The sequence below is a fragment of the Sapajus apella genome, unplaced genomic scaffold (assembly GCF_009761245.1).
Source record: "Sapajus apella isolate SASKATOON/1434 unplaced genomic scaffold, GSC_monkey_1.0 scaffold6, whole genome shotgun sequence".
Taxonomy (NCBI): domain Eukaryota; kingdom Metazoa; phylum Chordata; class Mammalia; order Primates; family Cebidae; genus Sapajus; species Sapajus apella.
Genome location: NW_022436946.1, coordinates 16656759 through 16680728, shown reverse-complemented (window position 1 = coordinate 16680728; position 23970 = coordinate 16656759). Strand labels below are relative to the sequence as shown.

At 34.1% G+C, this 23970-nt stretch overlaps 1 protein-coding gene across 11 annotated transcripts in view; it reads left to right on the top strand.

Moving 5' to 3' along the window:
- EYA4 (EYA transcriptional coactivator and phosphatase 4) overlaps positions 1-23970 on the top strand; it is a 271605-nt gene that overhangs the window by 121336 nt on the left and 126299 nt on the right. For all 11 annotated transcript variants that reach the window (XM_032274734.1, XM_032274743.1, XM_032274737.1 and 8 more), the window contains one exon: positions 19384-19433. In XM_032274734.1, the coding sequence (XP_032130625.1) occupies positions 19384-19433 (50 nt within the window). The remainder of the gene's footprint in view (positions 1-19383; positions 19434-23970) is intronic.

Sequence of the window (23970 nt, the reverse complement as noted above, 5' to 3'; positions counted from 1 at the left end):
TCACAGAACTGTCACAAGAAAATGCTGATAGTTGAGCTTCCATTATTGGAAGTAGTTTCATTATTGTGAGCAATAAGTTTCTTACCCAAAAGTCTTGTGTACTCTGCCAGCATCTGTGAAATTATGGCAGGCAACTTGTTAGCTTGTGAAGAAGATAAAACCTCAGACCCTTCGTTGTTCTTGGCAGTTTTAGGGATGAGGATGGGGTCCTGATAGAGACTTGAGTTTCTGGAAGAGAAAGGATGACGACCTCCTGAGTTGGTTGATGAGATTTGAGAGAAACCCATGGACCTCATTAGTGAACATGTTGGTCAACTTGTTTGGTCAGTTAGGGAATAAATGGTCCTCCATTTTATTGTCTGTTGATGATGAAGACTGGGAGAGATGATTGTAATCCAAGTACTTGGAAGTAGGTTCAACGTCAGCTGTCTGAAAGGTGCCCTGGATGTTGCTAGCCCTATTCCAGGTATGGAGATGTTTTTGCCAATGTAACAGTCGGCTTCAGATCCATCCATTGTGACAAGTAGGCCAGTGACCCAATTTGGTCTGGAGGAAAGTTCTGACCCTCTTTGTAACAATAGTTATAATTTCATGCTCTGGCATACAAGGAAGGAAATTTGTAACCACTGTAGGTAGAAACCAAGCAAATAACTATTACCTTGGGTGGTTCACTTAGACAATGAAGGTATGGGGTATATAATACTTGTTAAGGAAGGATTAACTCTTGATGTTTTTAAAATTGCACCATTTTACAGCTTATTTTCTCCTGTAGACTGTCATACCAACCTTAGATTCACTAGGAGACCTAGAATTTCTTAGAGTGGGGCCAGGCTGCTGTAAGGGAGCTTTGGTTATCTTGGGGGGAGATTTCCTTGAAACAGAAAAGCTCCCATAGGAAACCATAGAGGAGATATTGACTAGTCGTTGGGCCCTTATTGCCCTAGAATGGGTTTGTAATGCTGATGAAGGTGACCTATTGGAAAATGAGAAACTGACCTAATGAAATCTAGAAAAATTCTTTCCGTCATCCCTGTTGCCTTGCAAAACTCATAATTCTTTTGTTGAGCAAAGATAGAACATTAGAGGTGTAATCATAATAACGGGGCAGTAAATGCGCTCAATTGAAACAGACTCCTTAAAAAAATTGCTGCTGCGCAGGTCATGCCCAAATCAACCAAATGGAACAAATACTATAGCCACAGCCAGAAAGTGGTTATGGCTGCTAAGTCTAGGGGTTCCCAGAACTGGAATAGATGGTGTCTGTGATGATCTTGCTGCCAAATATAGAGCATTGCATGGAATGAGAATAGTAGAAGTTTATTTGATTGAGCCCTGAGCCAGCTGCCAATCAAAACTGAAAGTAAACACATCTTGTTTACTAACATGGAGCTCTCTCCCTCTCTGCCCCTGGATCCTCACCTCAGACTCTCCTTCAGCTTGTTTAAGGAGGAAAGAATGGAGCTGAGTTTTCTCTGTCCTGAAGGAGGACTGCAGTCCTTACACATCTCTCCAAGTATGCTGAGAAACTCTGGCGAGGGCAAGGACTTAAACTTTTATGGGTCTATGAGATACACATTGAGGAAGGATTAACTGGCCCAATTTATCATCCTGCCCAGTTTGATGAAGGAGGGGATACCTGAATTCAGCCATGGTGGTTTGAAGATAGTTTGCAGCAGGGAAAGGAAGCTAGCAGACTTTATGGATGGGACCCTTTGTTCCAGTTTAGTGTGTCTTTGTTGTAGCTTTCCCTGTGGAATTGTTTTAGAGGAAAGAAACTGCTTAGGGGGCTACTGTAGAAATCCAAATAGGAGATGACATTGGTTTTAACTGGAGAAGTGGCTGGGGAGATGAAGAAAAGTGAACACATTTGCGACATATTTTGAAGCCTGCATCAATTCAATTTGATGATGAATTTAGATATAGAGTTTGTGGAAAGGGAGGACTCAGTGACTCCAGTTTCTGGCTTTATTTAAATGAAACATTTTGGACAGTACACGTAGCATCGGTAGAGAAATAATAAAGAGCACTGGACATGTTGAAGTTCCATATGGCTGTGATATTATTTATGTAGAGATACAAGTTAGGCAGGAGAGTGTGAGAGTTTAGAACTAGGAGGATGAATCTCAGGTGGTGATAAAAATTTGGGAACCTACAGTATACAGACAGTAGTTAAGGCATGACACTACATGAATTATCCAGAGAGAAGAATATTGTTTGAATGATTGGGGGCAGACCATGCATTCACCCACAGCCCCACCTCCATTTGATCCGCTTCTCTCTTTTCAATAACCATCTTGGCTTCCAAATGTATGCGAGTTTGTCAGCCTTAATAGGCAAAGAAGGAAGACATTTAAGCAAATGACAAATGAAATTATTGCATTGATTTCTATATGGTGTTTGTTATACGGTGGCATGGACATGATTTGTTAACTGTTTAACTAAAAATAGTCCCTTAGGTTTTAGATTTTATATTCCAATGTAGATAGCACATCAGTAACCTGGCTAAGGAAACTGGTTATGGTGTCTCTTTAGTTTTGGTTGCACGTGGCCTTTTTCAAACTAGCAATTTAGGAGCTTATTGTACTACATAAATTATAAATTATTTTTTTTCTTCCTTCTCTATCGCTTGTCAGTAGTGATCAGAATTACATGACTATATTTTTGGTTTTTTTCTTTGTTTTCCCATGTTGGTTCTGTTTTGTCTCTTAATGTCAATTATCTTTTCTTGGAATCATTTAGGAAGTTATCTTATAGTTAATTTGCCAATAATGAAAAGTGGCAAGAAATTCTGTAAAAGAACCTGGAGGTATTTCACAACTTTGGAGTTGAAGGGTGCTTGACAGATTACTAGACAAATAATCTTACTAAACTGCTCACTAGGTGCCCCCATACCCTGGACCCTCAGATCTTCTTCTTGTATCTATGCAACTGAGGCCGGCTACTGTGTCAGCTTACAAGTAGGGTAAAATCTCAGACTTTTCATAATTCTTGCCACCTACTTATGTGTACTTATGCTGAGGAGAGTAGAAGACATGAAGAAAGGAAGTATATAAGCAGCTTCCTTGTGCTAAGAGTTATGGAGAGGGAGTAGCTAAGGTAAATATAAAGGATGTACCCCATGAAACTGCAGTAATTGATTTATTTTCTTGATAGAATATGTGTATATGTAGCAAGACTTCTATCCAACTTAACAGGTGTGATGACTGATTAAACTTAATTTTGATTCCCATATTACTTTGGAGGATATTCATGCATCCAACAAATACCAGTGTAGCAAGGCCAATGGGCAAGTCACTGCTATTTAATGCATCAGCTGTCAGTAGTTGATAATAGCTTCACTTTTATCAGAATGTGGGGCAGACTCTTATCGTTTGATGGAATCAAAAACACTGTATAGAGGTTTTGAGGTCAGGGTGCCATTTTCAACATTTTATAACAAGGGAATTTAAGAATTTACCCATAGTAAGGCTGTATTGATTTTTAAAATTTTCTAGTTCCTTTGATTTTAGCTATCTTATTAACTATTAATAATTTATACCTTCAGGGTGTTGTAATAATTAGCAGCATTGATTGATAGCTATATGCCTGATTTTAAACATGGGGTAATAAAACAATTATTGTTAAATAAAATATATTTGGAAGATGGAGTCTTCCAGAGTATGTGGTTCATGTTCAAAAATAACTACTGGCGCTCTGATATGGAAACCTATATGTTCGCTCCCAGGTCACATAATTAATTGTTGGCAATTTGCTGGAACCGGAAGGGCATCCCAGTCATCTCTGTTTATAAAATGTTATCAAAAAATCATCTATGCAACTTTCCTACTTGTTATAACAATACAAAGTAAAGGTATACCTTTGCTGCTATGTGTCTAGGAACACTTTGGTGGCCTGGTGTAAGCGGAGATAAAGATTTATTTCTCATCAGAAAAATTGTAGTTATTTGTCCTCTTTAAAAATGGAAAATGCAAATGACATTTGTTTTTATGATTATATTTGTAAAGTCTTCACCACACTTTGTTTGTTGTCCCTACCTCACCTCTCTTTAAGATTAGGAAAGAAAATTACAATTTACCCAGGCTTCTTCAATGCATGAAGAACGAACTTACTCTCCTCAGAGTTTTAGGCAAGGTTCACTGGGCCTCTATTATGACAGGAACAGACATATATTTTGCTTCGGTGAATGTTTCTTGAGTTCATAAGCATTTAGAAAATATTGAATGACTTACAGTCCCTTAAGAAAGTAGCCATTTTAAAAGCATATTCGGTTGAACTTTAAAAATATAATTTATACCACAATACTCAACAAGCTGCAACTCCTTGAGAAGATTTGGCTGCAAAGGGATTATTTTTAGTGATCCTAACCATACTAGGAACAAAAAACTGCATCTGTCAAAATGTGATCTCTGGCACTCTAAAATAATCCACACACTTTATGAACTTTGATGGAGTCAGACAGCTCTCTGTCATGTAAATACTGAGGTGGCATCAAAACCTGGGCAGACCATGTGCTGCAGGTGGAATGCTCACACTCACCCAGTTTCGCAGCAGAAGCAACTGACACTAGTGGGGAGACAGCGCCTTCTTCAGTTCCTGAGGCCGCTGGGGCAGCTGTGTGCTGTCCAAACCTGAAATAGGTAAATGATTCTTCATTCAATCCTCCCTTGAAAATGAAAATGACTTCAGTAAATACTTGTGCTACAAATTATTCAGATGCGGTATTTACTCCTTTCCTGTAAGTCACTGTATCATTTGGAGCCAAACTGTAAAGATTATGAGAAAAAAAGAAATAATATCAGAGTTAGATAAACAAATTCAAGACAGTAAATGCTAGGTTGAAATAGTGTCTGAAGAATTTAGGAAATGAGTTTCATTTTTCTTTTGAGATCTGTAAGACACATTTTTGGAGGGATGAGAAGTGAAAGTTGCATGATACTGTTTTCTTTAAAGAAAATAATTCTTTTTCATAAGCTATTAGAAAAAAGGGAATGTTAATATCAGATTATAATATTATTATGTGACTTTGTTATCTAATCATTAAGGATTACTTACATTATCTTTATCTCTTGAATTTAGCTATTGTTTCCTTTTCATTTCATTAGAAATTAATATATTCCTCTCTTTTGTAAACATACAAAGGCTTTATTTTAGAAAATATATTACATAAAATGTAAAATCTGTGTGAGCATTTCTAATTGTTTTCATCCCTTCAGTCTACCTCATATGAAAATATACATATAATGAATTAAATAAAAATGCCTGTAATTAGCCTTTTATTTTGTTGACATACATGTGTGCCTAAATCTAGATGAGAGTCCTGTACTTTTTAGGGAGCAGTAATAATGAAAGTGAAATCTTACATACCTTTTCTCTCATTCAAAAAAACAAGAACAAACAAAAATGTAAAATGTTGGTAGGGGACTTTAAATGAATACCATACTTATTAATATTAACTTGCCATAAAGTATTTCCCCTACAGAAATGATTTGCTTGCAAGAAATTTAAAGTAAAACTTGCTTTTGGAAAATTTAACGGAGGAATTTAATTCGGAGTAGTTACAACAATGGGTTATGAATGTGTTACCATGACGGCAGGTTGACAGAGTCTAGGAGTCAGAAATTGTGGGTTCCTTAAAAGCACCTCCGGATAATGCCGTACATTTACGTTAGATTTCACTGAAAGACAGGAGCTGCTGATGAGGGTGACCTCTGACATCAAGTCATCTTACTATAAACAGAAGGGCGTGGAAAGCCATTGGTCGGAGCCAAGAGTGTTTACTATCCAGGTCTCCTAGTTAACCTACATAACTGCACTGCTCCTGGAGCCGGAAGGTTCACGCCAGAGCAAGGTGCTTTTAAGGCTACCTGGGTGTTGGTTAGAGACTATAAACCTCTCAGAGCATTCTATAAACCTCGGCCCAGGTTTCATTCTACTGACAATGCAGATTGGAATATATTGGGTGTTGAACTTCACACACATACTACAGAACTCACGTCCAAATACAACTGGAATAAATTTCAGGTTTTGGGATTTTGAATGAGGTAAGTTACATTTAGCTTTTGGTGGAAGCGTTATCACTATTATTATGTTCTATGGGTAGTCACACATTTAAGTTCTATCTCAGAGAAAAATATTTTTCTTGTTAAAATGAGTTGTTTAGATTTTTTACAGTTTTTTTAGCACAAGGACGATAGAAGACACTTGTACATAGGAACTGAGCAAGCCAATCAATTAGAGAAAAGCCCTAATCTGTTTATGCCTCAAGTTTGAAATACACTTTGTCTTTGTTTGCTTTATAAAATTCAGCTATTCAAATTACATGATGTTGATGTTGGTAGAAATGCAGGTAACATGATAAGTGATAGTGGATTACATTTCACTACAAAACTTGAATAGGCAACTTTGTTTTCCCCTAATAGTACATGCTACTGCAGGATTTTAAAGAAACGAATATCAGCTATTTAAATTAAAGGCTTTTTTTCTGTATAATTTGTTTTGAAATTTTGTGCTGAATTTGAACTTTTCATTCGATTTGAGATGTAGTCATCTCGAGAAATATTTGGTATTTTTTGAGAGAATAAATGTTTCCCTTTATTTATGGAACTTTTTTTTTTCTGAAACCATAATAGTAAGATCAAGTTTAATTTTAACTTTTTAAAGAATCCTAAAATTTTAGTGAGGTTTACCTTCCTTTGGATGTGTACTGAGCACATACTTTGATTTAAAACCTTGATATGGAAACCTTTGGTATGCTTTGGTTTTAATTATTTAAATATATCTTTGTATCTATCTTTTAATTTCAAGAAGAAAGAGTGTAAATTACTGTTTTGCTGCATCAAAGAGCTGAGATGTGGGAGAATAATAACAGTATTTGTTTTGTTTAAGACAATTGAGGGAAGCTTTGCTGTGTTGGGACTATTTTATTCTTGTAAGAACAACACCATTCAGGAGGAGAAAATATTCTCTCTTCTAAGTATTGTGGGTACTGATTTACTGTCAGAGGTAGATAGTTTAGGGAACCTGTTGGAAGAAAGGGAGGATAAATTATTCCAGCCAATAAGTTTTCCTGTTTGGTTTACAGGGTCTACTGGGCATCAGTCAGCACTATCCAGTTTCCCACTTCTTTTCTGAGTTGTAGGTACTATTTTCTGAAATGCTCTGCAATTTAATAATTATGTTACATTACCTTATTTTGCTTTCTGTTTGTTTTCTAACCAGAAGTACACTAAACCACTAAAATATTACTTATCAAAAATGACCAATAAAAGCAAATACCAGTAACCATACAATGAGTTATAACTTCTTGCGGGGGGAGGAAGAGGAACAGAGAGACCAATCTTTTATCTCTACTTTGGTTTTTTTTTCTTTTCTTCTCCAAGTTCCTTATAAACTATTCTCTTTAGCAGTTTCAAAATTGTATGATCTAACTTTTTGATCATGTAGCAACCCTGTAGAGGAAGGTGGTTGTGTGAGTCCAGGGGCACCACATATTTTTTGCTTTAGGGAAATAGTGCAAGCCAAATTTAACAGGTAATGCAGCTGTTGAAGAAATAGAAAAGCCAGATGACTTCCTACGTGTATTGAGGAAACCAGGATAAATTGTCCTTAGAACCAGCTCCCAGAAAGCCAATTTAATTGAGGTCAAAAAGGAAGAAATCATGAATATATCTCAATTATTTATTAGGTTTACCTAGAATGAGACCTTCACTACAGATAGGCCTAATCTATAATTCCTTTACTCTTTAACCCTTGAGCATTCCTGCTCTATGACTCCCTTTTACATTTAGAATGCAGAGTGTACTTAATTGTTTATGACAGTCCAGAATTTAGGGACATAAAAGTTGTGAAATTAACTGACTGAATTTTACTTTCACCTAAGGAATAAGCTTCTGCATATAAAAATTAATGTAATAAATTTCTTAGTTTTTACTTGAAGTTACACAGTTAATGAGGCTGTTTCTTCTGGTAGAATATTTGTATGTGTGAAATGTTTCACAGAGAACTATTTTCTCTTCATTTCTTAGTTTATAGGTCATTTAAATTGTTTTTTAAATTTGATTTAATTTAATTTGAGTATTTCTGCTTAAACAGAAATCATATAATTTGCATTCTTGGTATGTAAATTATGCTATAGGCTGTGTTTTACTAAATCTGCCAAAGAAGAATTTTTATTTTAGGATTAAAACCTGAGGAAAGGTGATTTGTAATCTTTTTATAACAATGGTTATAGAAGAGAGATTTAATATAAACTACTTTAAAAAAGATTTTAAAACTCAAAAATGTTGCTACAATGTTGTGAAAAATATCAGATTCAATGCAGCATGTTATAAATACATTTTTTCTTATTGTATAAAGTTTAATTTTAAAAATAAATAACTTGATACCAACATTCTTGAATTTTCTCTTATTATAAATGTTATTTTAATGGAAGATCAAGCAGACAAAATTTGTAAAATTCAAAAATATACCTGTTTTACATACTTATTTTATCAACGTGTTGTTCTAGAAATATTTATATTTTATATAAATTACAGACATAGAAATATATGCTGTTAAATTTAAAGTTGCTTTTAAAATTTTGTGTGCATTCTATCAATTTGTTTTTAATGTTAAAGAACTTCTAATTTTTTAAAAGTTATGGTGATACTATTGGACATATTAGGAGAGTTTTTATATGTACTTTGAAAATGTTTTTTAAAGTTTAGGCATGTATGTGCACTTACACAGATATACACACACAGAAACTTTAATAAAAACTTTTGCGTATGAATTAAACTAGTTTATATTGATTAATGAGACAGTCTTTAGAGTCAATTATTGTTCAAATTGAAAAGGTTAGTTATCACTTACACTTAATAGGCAAATGATGGTGTATTAGAGTATACTACATAATGATTGATGCTTTATGTTTGAAAACATATGATATGTCACTGTGCCTGTGGCCAAATTCTTTTGAAGTTTAATGACCAAGATGAGCTGCGTTTGTTAAGTGATGGAGCACTGGGTTGTCTGGGGTCCTGTTGTGCTTGGCAGATCTTGATAAATGGGCGAGTTTTTCTTAACCTTGTGGCCAAAACATTTCAATATCTTAAAAAGTAGAAAAAAAAATTAGAAAGATGTAGAAGATGTTGCCAAAAACATGAGCAAGTTTTCTCTATTTAGGGGACTAGGGTAAATTCTTAAGATGATTTTTAAAGCAATATTTGTGAGAATTCATAAATCTTCACTTTAATGGAGGGAAATCTAAAGTTTCTGATTTGCAATACTGCTGGAATTCTTTCCTGGTTCAGCGCGAAGCGCCACAGTAGTCAGCAATTATAATTTAGTTGCAGAGGATTCTACCAAATTAACATATGATTATTAAGTGATAGTGCTTTAGAATAAAGCATTCCATTTTGCTCTTTTTGTTATTCTAAAACATTGTAAAGCATTTATCCATCTTTCTTGTGACACCCAGGACAGCAAAGAAACGTAAACAAAACGTATAAAGAAGACCAAGATATATGAGGAAATATCTCTAGGTGTTTGTTTATCGTGCACATTTCTGAGAAAAAAATTCTTTTAATGCTTATCTATAGTGTTTATGCATAGTATCAAGGCTGGACAATCTAGTCTTTTTTCCAGTCTTAAGAGTGGGAGCTTTCATATGAGCTGTAACATGATATGTTAAAGCATCTTACGGTTCCTTTTGTGGCATTTTTAAGTACTGAGTTACCTTTGCCTGCACCACTAGGTAGGTAATAATGAAAAAATAAGCCATTAGAAGAGGTTTGAAATGTTCCCAAATAATTCATAAAGCCGATGTGGCATTTATGGACGTTGAAAAAGGACTGTGGCATAGCTAAGGAGAAAATGTGCTTGGAATTTTAAAGGTTAATGTGGTTTGACATTTGGTTTAATACTTACATACTGTACGTAAATAATTGTGCTTTGTTTTTCTATGTTATTGTTGCTAAGTTGCTTTTTGAATATATTCAACCTTGCTATGAACTCTCAAATAATTTGAAAGCTATTGTGACAGTTGTAGTTGATGAAGAGTTATGGACTATAGGAGTTTTTCCACTTAAAACATAATACCTCCCTAGTGCGTGATTTTGTCTCACCTCCCTCCCCCAAACCAGGGTCCTGGAAGGCCCTTGCATTAAAGGCCAGAAATCAAGTGAGATCTTGCCTGTTACAGCCTAACAGTAAAGGAGTAAAATAATTTTGGCTTCAGGTTTTTGGTGGTGGATTTTTATTTATTAATCCTCTAACACCACTGTTCTTAATATGTATATTATTTTGTCTACCATTGCACTTAAAATGGAGTATTCAATTGTATCTTTGATGTGCAGCAATTAAAAGAAGGTTTATGGCAGGTTTTCTTTGAATGGAAGTAGATGTGAACTTCCAGGTATGCAGTAGAGTCCTCTCACTTTTATAGTAAATAAATGGTGGTTTTGGCTTTTAGAAACAGTTTTGGTGTTGACAGGGAGAAGCTTGGGTAAGGAATGATAAAGAAGTTGAAAAGTGATATAGTAAGAAAATGAAGGATAAATTGACATCCTTAACTACATGAAAAGGATTTCAGAAATTTATAAAGCACACTTTCTTTTGTGAAATTTTTATCTAGGATTTATAGTTGCTGAATCTATCTTTTGTTATCAACGTACAGTATGTTTTAAGACTCAATTATTAATGTTCATTTCAAAACAAAATGAAGTTCCAAAAGAAATTTTTTGAAAATGTCTTCTTACATTATTAAATGTAAGATTTATTAAATCTAAAATTTATAGACCTGCAAGATCTTTGTTTCCAAGTAAAAAAAGACACTCTGTAAAAAGTTTTGTATTATTTAATAATTGGATTTTTGCAAACTATGTTTCTAAGACTTTGATTTTTTTTTACTACCGTTTGGCAAAATGACATTTTATTTTCCTTGAAAAGCCTCTCAAATTTGTATGAACATATTAAAACATAGATTTATTTTTTAAAACTCTTGGTGACAACTTTTGTGTTCCAAAGATTTAATGTTTTGAGTTTTTAAATGTCAAGTAATGAAGTATAACATATGTAAAAGGTGGAAAATGGGTCTTACTGAGGTATGTTGAGACATTTTTAGCCAGTCGAGAAAGTACATCTCCAAGTTTATATCCATATGGCCTAGCAGTACGCCAATCCTACGGTGATCTTCACAACATAAATTTTATATACTAGGATCCAAAGATAATCATAGGTTATCACAGTAAAGTGTACATCTTATGTGAAGTCTTTGAGTGATATTAACTTGTAAATATTATATTTAGGAAATGAGCGTGTGTTTTCTTTCACAACTGTAAGTAAATAAACATTGAAATAATTTTTGGTAAAAGCCTATATTATAAAAATTGTATGTTTTGAATATTTCATCTATTACATTAGGACACAATTTTTAAATTAATTAATAGACCTACTTTTATATTTTCCTATGTTACTTCATACATTCCTGAGGGATGTAATAGGAAAGGACATATGTAATAGCAAAGGATATATTTTAATTCATATGTATTAAATGCTACTAACTAGAAGCCAGGATGATCTAAAGCAGTCCATTAAACTCTGTGTATCAATTGGTTATCATTTTTTTTAACAATGTAATAAGGGCCAATCAACTGAGATGCATTAAATAAGAACATGATTGATATTCCTAGAATAGAGCTGGAATAATTATGTAAAATACATATAAAATCCACTGTTTAATTTAAAATTCAAATATGAACAACTTGTAAGTATTAGAAAATATGAAAAACGTCATATAGCCGTGGATATTTCAATAAATATTTTCACTAAATTAGAAGCTAAAAGGTAACTAAAGTCAGATACCATTCTGCTTTATCAGGCAATAATTTACAACAATTTTATTCAACCCAGTCATAAAATTTATTTTATATACATTCATATAAGATTCTACACATTAATATACTACAGTTTTTTAAAATAAGTATCATTTATTCAGTTAGATTCACTTCTTAGAGTATTCACATTTGAAATGCCAACAAAGCTGACAAGTCTAAATTGTTGTTGACAGCAATTCTGTATCATTTTCTATGTTTACGAAGAGTTTGGCATGCAATAATCTGTAATATTATATCCATTTTTGGAAAAATCATTATTTTTATATCTGCTTATCCAAGTTTTCCATAAGCAATATGCATTTAATCTAATTTACATTATATTTCCTACACAATTCATTGAAGAAATAGTCTTACCACCCATAAGAATATGTATTAATAAATTATTCATTACATCAGCAAACTTTCATTTGTGAAATTTTTATCTAGGATTTATAGTTGCTGAATCTATCTTTTGTTATCAGTATGTCCTAAGATTCAATTACTCACGCTCATTTCAAAACAAAATGAAGTTTCAAAAGAGATCTTTTGAAAATGTCTTCTTATATTATTTTATTCTCATGTTTCAGGATTTGCAAGCAGAACGATTAACTAGAAAATAATTGGGATAATTGAGTCCAGCTTTTTTAGAAGATGCTAGATATAATTCTTTATTTTTATTTTATTTTATTATTATTTTTGAGAAGGAGTCTGGCTCTGTCGCCCAAACTGGAGTGCAGTGGAGCAATCTTGGCTCACTGCAAATTCTGCCTCCTGTATGCAAGTGATTCTCCTTCCTCAGCCTCCTGAGTAGCTGGGATTACAGGTGCCCGCCACCACGCCTGGCTAATTTTTGTATTTTTTGTAGAGATGGGGTTCCACCATGTTGCTCCAGCTGGTCTTGAACTCCTGACCTCAGGTGATCCACCCATTTCCGTCTCCCAAAGTGATGGGATTACAGGGGTGAGTTGCCATGCCCGACTGATGCCAGATATAATAAAAGAACCGTGCTCTTGTTTGTAAACTTTTTTTTTTGAGTTAATTCTGTTTCTCCTCAAAAGATTGTGAGCTTCTCAAAGCACCTAGTGGTTTGGAAACATTAGAAAAATTAAGGTTAATTTTTAATATGAATGTAATAGTCATAAGTCAAAGGATTCTAGAAATTGTGCTATTTTCTTCATATAATTTCCAGATATTGAAAGTATTAATTATTCTCAATACCAAATGCCATATTATTTATAATTTATTTTAAAGTGTACTTTATGTTACTCATGTAAATACAATCTAAAAAAACTTGAAGGGTGAATAGTATTGTGAAATAAGAGATGCACAGTATTGTGCAATAAGAGAAATGATATTTAAAAATAATTGTCTGACTAATGTAATAATATTGACTAATCCTCGCTACTCCTTTATTCTGCTTTGTTTTCTTCTCAGCAGTTACCACTGCTGGCATTGTATTCTTTGTTTACCAGTTTACTTATTTCTTGTATGTATTCTCCACTAGAATGCATGATCAGGGCAAGCAGGTGTTTGTTGGTCTAGATCAGTGCTGTTTAATAGAAAAATGACACAAATCCTATGCATATTTTAAATTTTCTAGTAGTTACACTCGAAAAGAATCAACAGATAAAATTATTTTTATTTAACACAGTATACCCCAAATATCATTTCACTCCCAATGTCAAAAATACTAATATTCTGCTTCTTTTTTTTCATAGTAAGACTTTGAAATCTGGTATGCTTTTTACACTAACAGCACATCTCAGTTCAGTTTAGCCACATTTCCAGCTCTAAATAGCCATGTGTGGTTAGTGGCTCCTGTGTCGAACTGCTTACGTCTAGTTCATCTCTGTGACTGGAGCACTGCCTCGGATATCTCAGGCATTCAGTAAAGCCTTGCTGAATGAGCAAATCTTGATATTTTGGACAGAAAAAGAAACAGCCCAGAAGTTGTTTTCACACTGGATTTTCTTTTTTTTTTTTTTTTCTCTGTTTTTGGGGTAGTGGCGGTAGATGCTAGATATATCTGGATAACTTTTTCAAAACTGCTATTTATTTTACTCACATGGAGTTTAAATGTTACCAGTGTTTGGTAAAAACTGGTTACTTTGGTAGTCCAGTTTAAAAGATTCCTTTAATGATTGATGTATTATAAAAGGAACTAGAAGGTTCTTCTTTGAGAATTGTTTCACAGAACTTTAATTTCCACTCTTATTTAAATGAGAGATATTTGACAAGGGTACAAAGTTTTATTTATACAAGGTGGGTAGTTCCCAGAAATCCACTGTACAGAATAGTGCCTATAGCAACAATATAGGCACTAATATTGTATACTTCGGATTTCACTAAGAGAGTAGATTTGTATTATGTGTATATATATACACATGCGCGCACACACACACACACACACGTACAACCTGGGAGGAAACTTTTGAAAGTAATAGATATGTTCACAGCATAGATTACAATGATAGTTTCACAGGTGCATTCTTATCTCAAAATCATCAAGTGGTATTCATTAAATAGATGTACCTTTTTGTATGTCAATCACACCTCAATAAAGTGAGATTTTTCAAAAGGAGTAAAAGTAAACTAATAAAAACAACTGGCAGATGTAGCATAGGAGAGAATAAAAGTCTTGATGTGTGGCCTTGAGTTCAAATTCCAGCCTTGCTAGTGCTAGCTGTGGTATATTAGGCAAGTTGCTGAACCTCTTTGCACCTTAGTTTTCTGATTTATAAGAGCAAGATTTTTATTAATCATAACTGTCTTCATACATTAAATGAGATTTTACATATATATATCATGTACTTATACATATCATATATATATACACACCTCATTTAATACATATACATATCATATATATATATACACACCTCATTAAATTAGATTTTACATATATATCATATACATATACATATCATATATATATATACACACCTCATTTAATGAGGTGTGTAATAATCACTGCTATTATTCATTCCTTCATCTAAAAAATGTAGCATTTTGATATTTGTCTTCTCATTGAACACTAATTCTTTTCTTAAAATAGTTAAACATTTAACTCTTTTTCATGGTGCTTTGAATTTTTCTGTACTTTCTTAATTTCTCTGAAGAGATATTGCATAGGTTAAAATTCACTTCATTGCAGCTAGTTACATCCATTTACACTATCCTTTCTCTCTTGGGGTGTGTGTGTGTGTGTGTGTGTGTGTGTGTGTACATCATCTAGCAGAGTGAGTGGAAATGAATATTTGCTTAATAAATGGCAGTACGACCAGGTGTGATGGCTCACACCTGTAATCCCAGCACTTTGGGAGGCCAAGGCAGGCAGATCACCTGAGGTTGGGAGTTCGAGACCAGCCTGACCAACATGGAGAAACCCTGACTTTACTAAAAATACAAAATTAGCTGGGTATGGTGGAGGAGGCTTGTAATCCCAGCTACTCAGGAGGCTGAGGCAGGAGAATCTCTTGAACTCGGGAGGCAGAGGTAACGGTGAAGCCCAAATCACACCATTCCACTTGAGCCTGGGCAACAAGAGCAAAACTCCATCTCAATAAATAAATAAATAAATAATAAATGGCAGTAGTTATTGTGATATAATTGAAATCAAATTTTTAAATGTTAAGGTGTTTTGATCTTCATTTTGAACATTTTAATTCATATGTTTATGAATTTTAGGTTCTTCATAGGAACTGGTTAAAATGCCCTCACAGATCTGGATTTGAAATTTGCTACATAACTTGCTTGCAGGTTAATCCTTCTCCTTCTCAGTGTTACTATATGGGAACTGGGGGGAAACTCATATGTACCTAAGCACTGTGCCTGGTGTGTAATAATCACTGCTATTATTCATTCATTCCTTCATCTAAAAAATTTAGCATTTTGATATTTGTCTTCTCATTGAACACTAATTCTTTTCTTAAAATAGTTAAACATTTAACTCTTTTTCATGGTGCTTTGAATTTTTCTGTACTTTCATAATTTCTCTGAAGAGATATTACGTAGGTTAAAATTCACTTCATTGCAGCTAGTTACATCCATTTACACTATTTATCCTTTCTCTCTTGGTGTGTGTGTGTGTGTGTGTGTGTGTGTGTGTGTATTTCTAAGGAACAATTTTACACATTTATTTATTTGCCCATCCCCTTGTGTGTCTTATGAAAAATAGGATTTGAATTTAACTTTTTGGCATGAAATTCTGACTCATTTCTTAGCCTGCTCGTTTTTCACTTTATTCAAAACAAATTCAAAAGTAAGCCTGGGGTGATGGAGCATGCCTGTAGACCCAGTTACATGGAAGGCTGAGACAGGAGGACAGCTTACGCCAAGGAGTTTGAGACTGTAGTGTACCATGATTGCACCTATTAATAGCTACTGCACTTCTGCCTAAATTGATAGTCATTGAAGACAGAAAATTATATACGTTTTGTAAGAATATCCTTTCTTGTATATCATATATGTTTCAGCAGTTGCCATTTAATGAAGTGCCAGTGATCTCTCAAATGTAAGAGTGTGTGTTCAAATTAGGTAAAACTATCCATTGCGTCAAACTCCATGATCAAAACACTAGAAATACATTTCTTAATAATTCCCTTAACTTCTCTACCTTAATTCAGAAATAAGGTAAGGTTTTGAAGTAATTTGAGGATGTCATAAAATAACTTTTTTTTTCTTCCATATATCTAAATTTTCTTTACAAATACAGATTAAAACATCTGATAATATTCTACTTAATACTTCAGTCAGTTACAATATTCTGTCAATTCTATCTCAGAATTGTTTGTCAAAAAAACCCTCTCAATTCACCCCATGGCTCCTGTCTTAATTTGGGTCTTCACCATCTCTCACTGACAGATTGAAGATTGAATGGTTGAAAGTAGCATTTGGGGAACACCTACTCAGGGCTGAAGATGTAATGATGTACCAGATCAATGCCATCTCTGCCTTCATCCAACGCCTACTATCCCTCTTGTTGCATTAGGCTTTTCCCGACTTTCAGCCCTCACCTCGTTCTCCTTCCACATTAGCTTCTACAGCATCCCTACCCAGTTTCTTTCTTAAAACCTTTCAATGGTCTTCACTGACCAACGGTTAAATTCCAAATTCTTGACCTTATATAAGGGCTCTGGCAAACTTCTTGACACTGAAATACCTACCGTTTTCCACATTTAGTCTTTGAAGACTCAATTCAGAACTCACTTTTTTCATGGCCTTCTCCATCTTTCTTTGGCTGGCTTAGTTTGTTCTATGAATACTCAACAATACTTTAAATAGACTTCCCCTAGAGTAGTCATGGTATCCTAAATATTATTCTTCTCTCATCTGACTGAACAAACGAATGAAACCCCTAAAAATAATCATTTTGATTAATGGTTATTCTAATATCTAAAAGAATTTCTAATTCATTCTTTCATCACATGCCTATTAAGCATTAGTTACAAGTTTGGGACTCTGGGTACTAGATAGCAAAAACCCTGTACATGTGTTCTCTGCCTTTACTGTTACTACTTTGAGAATAAATTAAAACAAGCAGAATTTTCTGGTAAGTTCTTTGGGGTAATTATGCTTTGGAAAGCTGTGAGTGTTAGAGACTAAAAAAAGTTACATGATAGGAAGCTTGTCTGGCTCTGACTTTCAGTTGGGAGCGTATGTCCAGTTTGTGGTGGTCTGGAGCTTCCTCAGCCAGTCCCAAGGTCCAGTCATCATGGTCTTGGGAAAATGGCATTCACCTGGGGATAATTTCTGTGTATTCATTGGGCAGTTCATGTAGTTTTTTTGGTGATAAATCATAGGTAAGAACCAGTGGGAAACACTTTCCTTTCCTTTTAATTCTTGTTTTCCTCCGACAAATGTAACAGACATAAGACTTGTGGGTTTTGGATTGAATTTTATGTTTACATTTTTAAAAAGTATTCTCCCCTTTCCCCTTTTCCATACCTTTCCCCTTTTCTCCTGCTACTCCTTATTCCTCTTCCTCCTTATCCTGTTCTTCTTCCCTCCCTCCCTCCTTCCCTCCCTCCCTCCCTCCCTCCTTCCTTCCTTCCTTTTCCTTCCTCCATCTTTCTTCCCCTTTTTCCTCTTCTCCTCCTCCTCTTCTTTCTCTTTTTCCTTTTCTTCCTCTTCTCCTCCTTTTCCCCCTTTTTCCCGTCCTCATCCTCCTTCTCTACCTCTTCCTCCTTTTCCTTCTCCTCTTCTCTCTCTCAAACCATTTTTTTTTTTTTTTGCCCTACCTTTCATGGTGCTGATTACCATGTTAAGGGCATAGAAGACATTACATAATAAGACAGGATGACAATCTCTTTGCTAGTCAGTTTTATTTTCATATTGTATAAAGTGTATACACAAGATACAAAAGAGACTACAGTGTTAATCAAGAAAATAATTGATTTCCCGGATTATAAAAATGTCTAGACTTTGTATTAAAAGCAAAAGAGGGATTTTTGAAAATGTAGGGTTTTTTGTATGTTTGTGTTTTTAAGCATTCTTCTGGGACAGAGGAGGAAAAAATTACTTCATGAGTTGGTAAGACAATGCTGTATCTTCAAAGCTTGACTTACTTTTAAGTGGTAGTATTCATATTGCAATTCACATTGCACAAGCATTCCCCATAGTATATATTCAGTAGAATTTTTTTTTGCTTCCAAACCACGTATTGGAAATAAAACTTCTTGGATTACATAGGTTGCATAAGTAGGTCATTGAAATATGAACACCCAGAAATAGTGAGCTTGTAAGTGTATATTGTACATTTTCATATTAACCAAAAGATTTTGGAAGTTTAGTCTACTCTGCATATAATTTTAAGAGCTTAATAATCAGGCATAGGTATATGTGCTTAAAGTGAAATTGTGAAAAGCTATGGATTTTACCATCTTGTAGAGGATGTACCACATACATTTGCCCAGAAATAGATAGCATGCCCTAGAAGTATGAGTTTTTCTCATCCTTTACCTCTGTGGGTTAAAAACCACAAAGTTGAAATATAGTCTGCAAGACATACTGAAAATGTATGTATGAAGCAGTGCTAAACTTAATTGATATGTTGAGACAGATATAAAACATACAGCCACTAGATTGAGAAAATGAAAACTAATGTATGAACATTTTAGTTAAGGCTGTGCTTTGCCCCAGAACCTGGTGTTTATTATTATGTGCTTTTAGCAGGAGACAGAAGCAGTATCAATTGGAAAAACATTTCTTAGTGGATTGAGAACAGCATAGCTTTCTAGTTCTTAAGCGGGAAACCTGGTTCTTTGGTTTCTTTGTTCCTAGTTAGGCTTGTCCCCAGTTATTTCAGCTGAACATTTTACATACTAATGGAGTCTAGGGAAGTGCATTTGGCAGCTGCTCATGGGATAATAATGAAATAAACTATTTAGTACTGTATGCTGCTGCTGTAAAGTGTGTGGGGTATTTTATAGAGAACTTGGTGAACAGAGCTGTATCCACTTTAACAAGCGTATGAACCTGAGTGAGGAAGTTGTACTTTCATATGAGAATAACTAGTACTCCTTTCTTACAGGTAAAGAAAACGTGCACAGAGTCAGATGTTTCAGAACCTCAGAATTCCAGGTACAGTAAAATAAAGACCAAGACTCCTCTAAGGAGAATTGCAGTTTTGGTGCACTAGTAAGATGTTATACGTGAGACACGACTGCGATTTGAAACGTTGAGCTTCTTGAAGAACTAATCTTTATGGAAATTGTATATCATGCTGGCTAGCGTACCACTGATCATAATATTAGTAAAAAGGACTGATTGAAGTCAGTTTTAAGGAACAATAGTAGAGATATCTCTAGAAATACATGAAAAAAAATCCCTTGGCATTAAGTTAATCTTATTTTTTTTCTAATCTCTTTTTATAATGTTTTGAATCTAAAATTATACCAGACACTGAATAACTGTCAAGCCTATGCCAATAAACAACGCATGTCCTTACTATGTTGAGTGATATGACTTAACCTGTTACATTAGGAAATTTTTATTCAATTAAGAGATAGGTCTTGGTTTCTTTTATCCTACTCACTCCAGCATGTGATGTATGTAGTGATTTTCATGGTACACCAGCACATTGCAGATATAGGTAAAATGTTAACGGCCACTATGTTTTTCTTTTTGTAGAGTAAGTGTATCTTATGTATAGTCCACTTATAGTTTGAATAACTCTTGCTTTGTTTTAGGCAGTGTGATAATCCTATAATTGATTCCTGTACATATTTATATTAAAATGATCGTATATGGTTTTTCTCTTTGGATCATGAAGAGCATATGATGCGATATCAGATTTTTGATCTTTGACTTTTGTTCTGTGTTGTTTGCTATCAACATGGAACTAATTTTAGATTACTGGAGCATTAGGAAATGGATGAACCATTAAATTTTTCCCTACAAAGCAGAGTAGTTCTAGGATACGCAAAGAGAAGAGAAGGCTGGGGATCTATTCTTTGGAGTCATCTCTCTTCCTAAGTATTGGCTGACCTATGTGAGTGACCTACCTATGACTTGCTTTGTAAGGATGGTATATGTAATTAGATAATTTTTGCAAGCAGCTGATCTTGGGAATTAGGAAAAACAGAGCAATATAATCATCCTTATTATTAATATTTCATATCAAAATTTTTTAGCCTTGAGGCTACTCAGGATTTTTGGACAGATAATTTATGTTTAAGTAAGTTTTAAACTCGTGGAAAGGAATCAAACTGATTCATTGTTCATAGTTGGTATCAGTAAGTTGGAGAAGAAATAAAAAGAGTTCAGAGCTCAATGTGTTTAAACTTGGAATTAGATCATTCTTTTTTATCTAGAAAATCCCATCCCCCATGGCCTTAAATATACAATTTTATTTTAAGATATATAATGGTTATTTTTAAAGACTTTTAAAAATTTATTTGTCATTTAATAATAAATGTCTGTAAATTGAAAAGTAGCCAGAGTTCCTGGAAATCAGCAGTTAGTTGCCATGGATTAGCTGCTGCTTAAAGTTTCCTCATCTGTAATATAAATGGGTAAAATCAGGCAAATCAATTTCTAAGAACTTTGTAACTTTGTGATATCAAAAACAAGCAAACAGATAAAATAATTTTTCTAAAAATGTGAGGTGGAAAGACCTTCCAGAAGACCTAGAGTCATTTATTGGTTCAGGTATTTTGATAGTGACTGGTCTCCTCTCCTGACCTGTGGTACAAGGGCCAATCTCCACTTTCTGCTCAGTAGCTATCAGTAACATAAAAATGTGACTGTTCTTGGATCCTGTAATTATACACCAATATTAGGTCTAAGAGTTCCAGAACTGGCACTTAGTTAACGTATTGATGAACACCAAGGAGAGAATAAAGATATACTGAAGAGCACTCTGCACAAAAAGGATACAAGAATTTACTGAATAGTGAACACATCAAGGATTGTTTAAAATAGCATTTATTATATGCATATACTGAGGTTCAGTTTTTGCAACCTGTCAAAAAACAAAACAAAAGACAACCAAACAAGAAAAATGTCTCTGATGTAGACACTAGGCAGCATTACTTTAAGCATACGTATAAGGGTACATTCTTTTTTGCTCATTAAGTACCACAAACATATATATTTTCTCTCTCCTCTCCCTGTCTCTCTCTCTCTGTCTTTCTTTGTCTCTCTCTCTCTCTCTCTCTCTGCCTCTCTCTCTCTCTCTCTCTCTCTGTGTGTGTGTGTGTGTGTGTGTGTGTGTTTATTAAAGAGAGAGAGAGAAACAGAAAGAGAGAGACAGAAAGAGATTCAGACTGAGATTTAAAGCTTTAAAGCCCGGGGCTGGGTAATTTTATTCTAAACAAATATCAAGTAAAGAATTGATTGCAAAACAAAATACTGTATCCACGTAAAATGTGAGCTGGAGACCTACTGCCTAAAAAATGCTGCTTCACTTGGAACCTAAAGCTAATATTCATTTTATTTAGTTAACTTTATAGTATGTTGGTTTTGGATTTGAAATGATCAGAATAAATGCAGATAGAAAGTGTTTTTATAGTAGGGAAGTAATTAAATTGGGTGTGGAGACTTTGTCAAGAGAATTCTTGAAGTGACATATGTGTATCAGCAAATTCTTTTTCTTGTTTGTCCTTCATTCTTTTGGGAAGAAATGCTTGGGCTGCAGATGTAACTGGCAGATTGGGAAAAAGAGAATTTATAAACCCATGGAGTATAACTAAGGCACCAAACTATCTTCTTTGAAATAACGTTACATTTATATACTAAAAGCCAGACATCAGGGACAGTATTTTTTTCTCTGCTTCCTGAAGCTACTAAACTTGATGTCATATGGAAAGGGATATGATGTGCTTTGTGTAAAATCTGACATTCCTGAAATGTTTTTCTTTTTTTCCTTTCCTCTGTGTTGCTAACCTTGTCCAAGATACACTATTGTTGGACTTTAACCATAAAATGAGTTCATGAGAAAACCAAAATTTATATCCTTAGCCTAAAATTAAGTTTGTTACTAGATAGACAATCTTAAAACATAAATGATATTTTGCATTGATGTTTTTTCTATATTCATGGTGAAATTATTTGTGTCGATTTGCGTCCCATTTGAGTCATCACTGAAAATACACGGCTCTTATTTAATGTAAAAGCTCCTGGACAAATGAATTTTACAGCAGAAGTTTCCATCAATCTTATTTTTTAAACTCTTCTACTTTCAGTCCCTTTTATTTCTGATAATGAGGGGAGGAAATAATTTATCTCATTCTTGAATTGTATACTTTAAAAATATCTCAGAGTGTCTCTGTGTTAAAGTAGTGCCTATAACACACAAATGATTTCTCTGTTGCATTTCTATTTCTGTTTCTCTTTGCTTTTTCTCTCTTGGGTCACTGACTAGCAGTTTCACTAAGAAGAGATCAAAGACATAGGAAGGAAATAAAACTCAAAATAGGAAATTTTTATTTTATACTCGTTATTTAGAGAGTGAATGGAAATATAAATTGGGCTGTGAAGTGACTTAACAGGAGGTAAGCCAGTTCTTGTCCCTCAGTAGCTTTGTTTCATCCTGGCCACAGTGTCGCCAGTAGAATGAAGTAAGGAGCTCTAAGGAGGATCTTAAAATATAGGAAGAACTTATGGTATGTATGAGCTAAGATGATAGTTTTTCCACATGGAGGTAACAAAAGATTCTGTGTGTAGTGGGAGGATTGACTCTTCTCCACTTTGTAAGTTAAAGAAATTGAGTTTGCTGAGAACTTAATGATTACCTGAAATTAGCAGAGTCCTCTTGCCCTAGTCTTTACTACCTATGTCTTCTTGCCCTAGTCTTTACTACCTTTTCAATTATTAAGAGAAAGGCAAAATGACTTCCCAGTTTTTAAAGAATCATTGGAATTAGTTTCAGTTTAATATGTAATATTTAAGTGAGCCTCAGGGAGTTTATGTATTCATTGTCTACATACAACAGCTTAAAAAATGAAATTCCCAATTCATCTTTTGTCGACAGTTGTGATTTAATAATGTTTAATGTATTAAATTATACATACTTATTTGCTTGTAAAATAATTATCGCAATGCTTCCAGAAGAGTGAAATGCTTATCTAGATATAATTGCCTGTCTCAAAATTAGATGCTGTGTTGTCTTCATAGCAGGGAAAGCTGAGGGCCCCTTTGTGAAACATGCATAGTATTTCACTATGTCAAATCAGAGGTCCAGCTAGCCCAATATTCTGTCTCCAAGAAGTATCAAAAATCATTACTACCAGTTTGCATTTTGCTCAAACTTGAAAATTTGGGGATATTGTTCTAAATAACTTAGATTCATTCAGTGACATGAAATAGTTGTATAATCCACAGAATTAGGTAACCATTTCTGGGACTTAATTAAATTATTATCATAGATTATCTTTTTGACTAATGAACCCAGAAATCACTAATCACAGTGCAAAGTAATGACTAATTCCTTTAAGTATTAAAAACTACCTCTTTCAGATTATAAGGCATACTTTCCTTGAAAATGATAGATATTCTAGTAGATAAGTATTCTAAGAGTGTGATTTAATTCTCATATCATTTATTTAACCTGAGTCATATTATAGCTTAATCCTTTTCTTTCCCAATTTGGAAAGTGTTTTGCCTTGTTTCAAAGTCT